This window comes from Syngnathus typhle, linkage group LG16, assembly GCF_033458585.1.
Source record: "Syngnathus typhle isolate RoL2023-S1 ecotype Sweden linkage group LG16, RoL_Styp_1.0, whole genome shotgun sequence".
In the NCBI taxonomy this organism is placed as follows: domain Eukaryota; kingdom Metazoa; phylum Chordata; class Actinopteri; order Syngnathiformes; family Syngnathidae; genus Syngnathus; species Syngnathus typhle.
The window spans coordinates 9,669,239-9,677,246 of record NC_083753.1 but is presented as its reverse complement, the minus strand read 5'-3'; the positions used below and the strand labels follow the sequence as shown (position 1 = coordinate 9,677,246).

The 8,008-nt window shown below is 43.8% G+C and overlaps 2 protein-coding genes across 5 annotated transcripts; one reads left to right on the top strand and one right to left on the bottom strand.

Moving 5' to 3' along the window:
* Window positions 1-239: 239 nt before the first annotated feature.
* degs2 (delta(4)-desaturase, sphingolipid 2) lies at window positions 240-4,916 on the bottom strand. 3 transcript variants are annotated; one of them, XM_061300658.1, is made up of 4 exons: window positions 4,729-4,914; window positions 4,550-4,592; window positions 2,264-3,006; window positions 240-1,577 (listed from the first exon to the last, which is right to left on the bottom strand). In XM_061300658.1, exons 1-4 carry the CDS (start codon window positions 4,768-4,770, stop codon window positions 1,434-1,436), a joined length of 972 nt encoding a protein of 323 aa, XP_061156642.1. In that variant the 5' UTR covers window positions 4,771-4,914; the 3' UTR covers window positions 240-1,433. The 3 variants fall into 3 exon arrangements, with proteins under 3 accessions (XP_061156642.1, XP_061156643.1, XP_061156644.1); XM_061300659.1 differs by lacking the exon at window positions 4,550-4,592 and having other exon boundaries at window positions 4,729-4,916; XM_061300660.1 differs by lacking the exon at window positions 4,729-4,914 and having other exon boundaries at window positions 4,515-4,592.
* A 520-nt stretch (window positions 4,917-5,436) lies between these two features.
* yy1a (YY1 transcription factor a) lies at window positions 5,437-7,972 on the top strand. Of its 2 annotated transcripts, none has more exons than XM_061300657.1 (5): window positions 5,437-6,065; window positions 6,710-6,794; window positions 6,860-6,920; window positions 6,997-7,155; window positions 7,281-7,972. In XM_061300657.1, exons 1-5 carry the CDS (start codon window positions 5,567-5,569, stop codon window positions 7,461-7,463), a joined length of 987 nt encoding a protein of 328 aa, XP_061156641.1. In that variant the 5' UTR covers window positions 5,437-5,566; the 3' UTR covers window positions 7,464-7,972. The 2 variants fall into 2 exon arrangements, with proteins under 2 accessions (XP_061156641.1, XP_061156640.1); XM_061300656.1 differs by having other exon boundaries at window positions 5,439-6,065; window positions 6,644-6,794.
* Window positions 7,973-8,008: the final 36 nt, after the last annotated feature.

The following is an 8,008-nucleotide window of genomic DNA, read 5'->3' as shown; positions in this document are numbered from 1 at the left end:
CTCCTACAGCACGTGAAAGTAGCTAAAACTTTTCACGCAGGTGTGTTTAACGAGGGTAACTTAGAAAACATATTGGAACGCGGCCCTCGAGGACTGGAGGTCGACACCCCTGATGTATATGTATATTTATTTTTTTGTGAAAAAAAAAAAAAGCCATAAGGCTGTTTTGGTTTAAAAAAAAGAAAAAAAAACATGATTCTTCTCATCTCTACTTTGCTTAAGAAACAAACAAGAGAACATGTTTTTGTCAGTATCTTCTGTATTACATGTATTTGTTTATTATACATTTAAATAGAAACAACATCACACATTCCAAGTAAGTGTATACAGCAGGCCCGCAGCAGCATCTGGTCAAGCCAAAGTGTTTTGATTGCTAACACAATACATTTGACGTTTAGGGACTCTGAACTCAGCTTCTCACTCTTCTCATTCTTCCCACACTTACACTTTTCACTGGCCACCGCTCAAGTTTCTGAACTTCTTGATGAGTTGAGTAAAGCTCAGAGTCGACACGGAAAGAGAGTAACATTGTTGAGCTTTAAAAAAAAAAAAGCCTAAATGACACTAGTGCGCTATTTTGTCCAAGCGCTTGAGTTTCAGTGCTGATTTTTCTACTGTGCCCTTGAACGCATCACCGAAGACCTTTTCCCTACTGTGGAAAGCATGTAGTACTTCTGGGTAGCAGTTGCTCGGATGGCACCACTTAAAAAACACACCTTTCTGTTTAATTAAATTATTAATGTCATCATTAAGAGACTAGCTAGTTAATGATTTTTCTATTGCTTTGACTTTTTTTCTTTTTTAATAACACACAGGAGTGCTGATCTTCCATTTTCTACATACCTTTGAGAAAATGTCGTGGCAACTACGTCAAACAGTGTCGTTATGTTCCCTGTAAAACTATTTGTAACTTCCACTCCCATTTTGCTCCTCGGCTCAATTAGGTTAGGTTTGGAGGGGTGGGGTTGTTTTATAAATTCTGGGCCACAGGCTAATTGGCAGCATAATCCCAAACAATTTTCACTTTTAGTTGAAATCTGGTAGCCACATTGCTTTCTGCCATCCTGAAATACTCCTATTGTTTCCAAACAATATGGGAAAAGAGGCAGCAAAAGGAACCACACAACAGTAATAATGGGTGAAAAAAAATAATAACATGAAACTGTAGACCTTACAAAAAAAATTAACGTGCACTGTTGAATAATATTCATTGTAGTCTCAAATGGCATGGCAGGCCATTCCATTCAAGTGGAAACTGTGAAAGAAGGAAATGTTCTTTTTTTTTTTTTTTAACATGCTCGACTGCAACGGAATAGACTAAAGAAGATAGCATCCAGCGTTGAGAAGGAACATCACGTGGAATGTGGTGTGTCAACCAGTCACATTCACAGCGGTGGCCCTCCTTCCCGGAGACGTTGAGAAACACATCTGCTCTACTCCTGCTTGTTCAACTTGTACTCCCGCTTGATTCGGGAGTACGGGCCGATGCTGTCGTCGAACACAAAGTCCCACAAGACCCGCATCCACGACGTGTGCTGAGGAAGGGAGTCGTAAAACTCGGCGGCGATCTGCTTCACCTGCAAAGGAGATGGAGAGGAATTTTAGTGCTTGAGGGCTACGTTCTTTTTTTTCCACTGATTTTGATGACATGCAAACGCACACGGAAACAGACCCGAAGCTCTTTGTTGGAGTGGAGGATGTGGCGTGCACATTTTGAATACATTTACCTTAGAGCATGGTTTCGTCTACTTCCTCTTACATTGTTACATGTTTGATATTGGTAATTATTTTAAAAGAGAAAAAAAAAAAAGTTGGAAGCTGTCTGTGGGCGAACAGGTTTTGTGAACGTGAACTGTTGACATGGAGTTCACAGCCTTTTTGTGTCTGTGACACGCTTGAGTGGCATTGGTTAATCAGTTACCTGGTTTTATCTGATAAAAAGCGTTTTTCTTTAGTAAACTTGAAGACAGGTCACACCCAAGTTCTAGTATCCGTTGTGTTTTCGCCATTTGTACATGCCATTCTAGTTTCCTGTTTCTTTTGTCATTGATTGAAAGACTGGTGATAGAATCAGATATGTTTGACATTGTCAAAAGGTCAAGTTTTTTTTAATTTAATTATCAACAACAGATTAGCTCTTATCAATCAAGATAGTATGATGAGTAAAATTCTTGCTTTGATTGAATTTTTAGTCTGAGTCCTGTTCACTTATTCAACAGAAAATTCCACAAATGGAACAAACATACAAAGATGTCGGTCTCACCTGAGGTAGCTTACTTCCAGGTATGCTCGGGAAGTCGTGGTGCTCCATGTGATAGCCAACATTGAAGGTGATCAAGTTGAGCGACCCATAATACGAGTACGTCTCGTGTCCCTTCATGAACATGTAGTGCTCGGCGATGAAATGTCCAGAGATGGGATGAAGTCCCAAACACAAGATGGACCCGGCGATAAGATAAACCACCGGCTTGAGCCCCCACAAATAATAGATGATGGCGTCCGCTGCCATCTGGACGGCAAAGTTCTGGATCTCCAGCTTACAAACAGGTTTGGGATTGACCAGCAGCGGACGCAGCGAGTAGAAGAACGGCTGCAGGAAGAGCCACACTAACTTCCTGGTGGGAGTGCAGAAGAACCAGCCTTCAAAGTCGGTGGGAATGTCCACGTCCAGCTTGTCCCCGCCCAGGTAGCGGTGGTGGTCGATGTGGTACTTCTTGAACGAGGCCGAGTAGGGCACGCCGATGGGGAGGTTGGCCCACATGGCGAACCAACGGTTCCATTTGGCCAGTTTGTTGCCAAAGGCCACGTTGTGTGAAATGTCATGGATGGCCAGCGTCAAAGAGTGGTTGACGCAGCCGCCGAAGGCGTAGGCCCAGAACAAGATCCACTTCCACGGGAGATCCCGAACCAGGTAGCAGGCTAGGAGTTGGGACAGCACCATGCCTGACACCACCCACTTCAACTGGGGGTCCGGACCCATCAGGGACTTGATCTCTGGGTACTTGGCTATAGAGGATAGAAGAGAACAACTCAATGATGATGCCATTTCTTTTTAGATAAAGAACTTATGCTAAGACCAAGAAACAAAATGGTGCATGCAGGGTGGAGGCAGTGCTTCATCTCATGGGAGGAGGATGTTTTTCTTTTTTTTTTTTTTTAATTGGCGAAGGTGTTGCTTTCCCGAGGGACCGTAACCACAAACAGAGAGACCCAGCTTGGGTTTCAGTTCACTCCACCTTAATTAAAAAGTCGATATTTGAAAGTTGTTTGTTGATTTTCTAAACTCCAAATGTGACATTTATTGTATTGAAAATATTGTTTTGAGGATTATGTAATATTAAAATTTGTGGAGCTGCTGATTTAAGCTTTTTATTTTTGTCATATGATGATTAGTAACTTGCCAGAATGACATTTGTTCAGCATGTCGCGTCGATATGCTTTTGACTGGACCAATCCTTACTTTCAGAGTTAATATTTAACTCAATTGCCCTTTTTTTCCCAACTATTGTTCATTGGAAGGAATGATGAATAAAACTATTACTTAAAACTTAAGAATGTATTGAATGAGGCAACATCATGATGTGATGTCATCATGTATGTTTGCACTGTATGTTTGTTATATTGCCTCATAACTAATTTTTACATTTTTATTATCTTTCTCTATTGTTAAATAAATAACCAGACATCATAAAAACACTGGACGTCTTGTCGAGAGCGTGTCGAGAGTCAGCCTCTAAGTTTCATCATTCATTCTATGAAGAGCGTATGATTCACGGCGCCCAGCATTGTTAAATTGGAAAAACAATCACGCAGTTAAAAATAGTAATGATGTAAGCTGACTTCCAATAAAAAAATTCTGTATTTTCCGCTCCACGGGGCAGCAAACAATTCAAACTGCAAGCCTTTAATATTTGATGGCTTGGAGGTGCCAAGCAACCTATTGTTATTCACACCTGTGGTAACAAAAACAATAAAGTCAACCAAAAAATCTAAACACAATAATTTGTTTGATCATGTATATATTTATTGACAAATTAAGAGTAGTAATTGGATAATATCCCATGACCACTGGCGGAGCTAGGATTTTTTTTTTTTTTTCCTATGCAGGGTTCCGGGGGGAAAACAAAAATTAGTTAGTGCAGTGCCTCTCAATTATTTTGTATTATGCCCCAGCAGGTAGAAAGACCCCCCCCCCCCCCTCGTCAATCCCCCATTGTAATACTCATTTGACTGCCATGTAAGCCATCTTTGCATTGTTTGTAATTGGACGTGCGTGTGCATGCATTTACCAAGAGCACACGTGGAGAAAGAATAGAGTCTGTGCCTTGTTACCAAACCAGCACGGAGGCATTATCACGGCTCCACCTGCAATATTGTCATTGTCCAACTCAGGTGAACAGATGGGTCAAGTTCCATTGGGAGTTTTTGACCAAAAAAAAGAAAAGAAAAAAAGGAAACGGACACGTGACGAACGTCGTCTTTAACTTCCAGTATCAATCAACAATACTACATACCTAGCCGTGAGCTATTTCGAAGGTCAAATATGTACCTCGGCTGGATAAATGGTTCAGTTCAGGTATCCCTGGTGTCATCTATTGAGCCGTAAGGACGGGTTAGGAAAGAGCGAGTAAACTGGTTTAACCGGATCATAGCACTTGTTAACAAACTTGGCAAAAAATAATAATAAAGAAATTAATAGTCAAACCAAAGGAGCTATGGGTCACTCACCCAGTATCTCCTTCCTCCTCGCCGTGTGTGGTTGGTCGTCATAGACCCATTCGAAGTCGCCCCTTCCACCTGTCTTGTCCATGTCGCCGAGTGAATGGAACTGAGTGGAGCGATGAAGTGCGAAGTTACAGGCCCGGCCGGCACCGCTCCAACTCGTAGTGGAAATGAAGAACTTCCCCCAACACGCAGACTCTCCAGGCCACGCCCACTCGAGCAGGTAGCACGCTGCAGGTGTGTCGACTCTGCTCCCTCCGCCTTCCCCTTCTCACAGCCGCACCGGCTTCTAATGAGCCTGTGTAACGCTCGTTTTAGGGCGTTTCATTTTGTTTGGTTATTAATTCTACTTTAGTGCCAAACGGAATAATAAGGAATAAATACAGTTATGCTAAAACATTTTTTAATTACATAACAATATACGTCCTACAGTACATCGATAAGAATCAAATAATGAAATTAGGAATAAATTCCAAATGAGTGAACTGCACAAGAAAATGATCATACAGTACATTGTCAATAATCAAACAATAGGATTAAGAATTAGTTCCGACTTGATGAATGAGAACTCGTATCTTACTGTAAAATAAATAAATAAATGGTGCCATTTTTTTTTCCAGACAAGTTATGCAATAGATTTCCCCCCAAGTTCTATCGATCATCCATCCATCCATCCATCAAAATCACGCGAGACTTGGTCAGTGGAGCAGAGTGGCTACGAGAGTACACGTTGTTGCCGAGTTGTCGGAGAGGGAGGAGGCAAGAGAGTACACAGAGGAGAAGTCACGGTGGACTAAATAAGCATTCGAAGGTGGAGGGGGTCAAAAGAACGGAATAACAAGTCATGGCTTCGGGGGACACCCTGTACATCGAGGCGGACGGCTCGGAAATGCCCGCCGAAATCGTTGAACTGCACGAAATCGAAGTGGAGACCATCGAAACAACTGTTGTCGGGGATGACGACGAGCACCAGCCCATGATCGCCTTACAAACAATTGACACGGACGACCCGCACTCGATCCTTCCGCACCAAGAGGTGATTCTGGTGCAGACCCGGGAGGAGGTTGTGGGTGAGGATGACTCGGAACTGCACACGGATGACGGCTACCAAGACCAAATCCTCATCCCGGTGCCCGCCGTGGAGGAGGACTACATCGAACAGACTCTGGTCACAGTCGCGGGGAGAAGCTCGACAACGGGTCGGATGAAAAGGGTTGCAAGTGGAAAGAAATCGGGCAAAAAGAGCTATCTAAGCGGTGCGGACATGGGTAGGAAATGGGAACAGAAGCAAGTGCAGATAAAGACATTGGAAGGGGAGTTCTCCGTTACTATGTGGGCTTCGGGTAAGTTTGGAGTGGATTCCTGTCGCGGCTTTGTTCTCGATGTGCGTGTGTCGACGTTACCAGGCCACCGTCGAGGCCTTGTCCTCCAACAAAAGTTAACGTCAATTCTACCATTCGAAAACGCCGCTTGGAATTCAATTGGAGTGTTTTTGTTTTTATGGGAAGCCATGTTTTCTGTGCCGATGGGCGCCGCCATATTTCCCCGGTCGAGAAAGTATGGCGGCCCGGAAAAATGGCGTTTATTTGGCCCCACGAAGATGGCGGAAAGTGCAGCGCCGCTTTTGGAACCGCCTAGCTAGGCCTCTATTGCGCACTTCACAACGGGGGAGGCGGTGCATTCAAGGACCCTCGGTCTTTACGCCATTTTTACGTCGACGTCGTAGATTAGAGACGTTATCGAATATTTACATAAATATTTATTGCGTTTCCCAAATGAGTTAGCGTCGCATGTGCAGAGCTCATCCATGTGCAATGCAGTACATTATTGTCTGCTACTTTTACAGGTGAACTTGCTTAGGTTGGTTATCGGGTCCATTTGTCTTTATCTGCATTTATTGAATTCCGACTATGTGATTTAGATGACAAGAAGGACATTGACCATGAAGAGCAAATCACGGGTGAAAACTCTCCTCCTGACTATTCAGAGTACATGACGGGGAAGAAGCTGCCGCCAGGGGGCATCCCGGGCATCGACCTTTCGGACCCCAAACAGCTGGCAGAGTTTGCAAGGTATGTTATGCGCTCATTCAGAATACACTGTGTGCACTTGAATAATATTTTGTTTTAACTTCTAGAATGAAGCCAAAGAAAGTGAAAGAAGATGACGCACCCCGAACGATAGCCTGTCCACACAAAGTGAGTCACCCACTTTCTGTCAAAAACCGATATTAATATCAGGGATGAGAATTTGCTGACATTATGTTGTGCTCAGGGCTGCACCAAGATGTTCAGGGACAATTCTGCAATGAGGAAGCACTTGCACACCCACGGGCCCCGTGTGCACGTCTGCGCCGAGTGCGGCAAAGCTTTTGTGGAGAGCTCCAAGCTGAAAAGACATCAACTGGTACACACGGGGGAGAAACCTTTCCAGGTGGGCCTCGAAATTTGATCTCTGCAGCAGTTCTTCAAACTGAGTTAACTGGAGCTGCCGGCTTCAGCTTTGGGACAATGAAATGATCTCAATCCAAATGTATCTGTTGTCTTTCCCATTTCCAGTGCACATTTGAAGGCTGCGGCAAGAGATTCTCCTTGGACTTTAACTTACGCACACACGTGCGCATCCACACGGGAGATCGCCCGTACGTGTGCCCCTTTGACGGCTGCAACAAGAAATTTGCCCAGTCCACCAACCTCAAGTCTCACATCCTCACACATGCCAAAGCAAAGAACAATCAGTGAACGGATCCATGTTGACACCAGCATACACTGGAAGACTCGCACCGCAGCTCCTTGACAGACATCTGAAGTCCTGCTTGCTTGTGAGATAACAGATTGCCCTTTGTTTTTCTTCAAGACAGACCTTCAACGGACTTTGTCCGAACGCGCGGAGATGGGAACGTTGACGCTTCTGACTGGAGCGCTACTCAAATTGAACTTTCTACTTGATTGTCTTATTTATACTTGAACACAGTCCGCTCTAGCTGAGCAGTGTTACGTTGAAAGTCAAACTTTTGCAACAGTCCTCAGCGAGCGGTGACCCTTTTTCAATTTTCTACTCCCCCACAAGTGTGCATATTGTACACTGATTGACATAAGCGCTGAGCTCATTGAGGATCTCTGTTGCTTTGTTTTCCAATATTCGAGTGCGTGTGAAAGAGGAATTTATTTTGTACAATGCAATGTCCGTCATGTTGTAGATAACGTGATTATCCATAGATTGTTGATTAAAATGTTTTCCCCTTCCTCAACATTGACTTATCCATCACTTCACTGACTTTTGCACA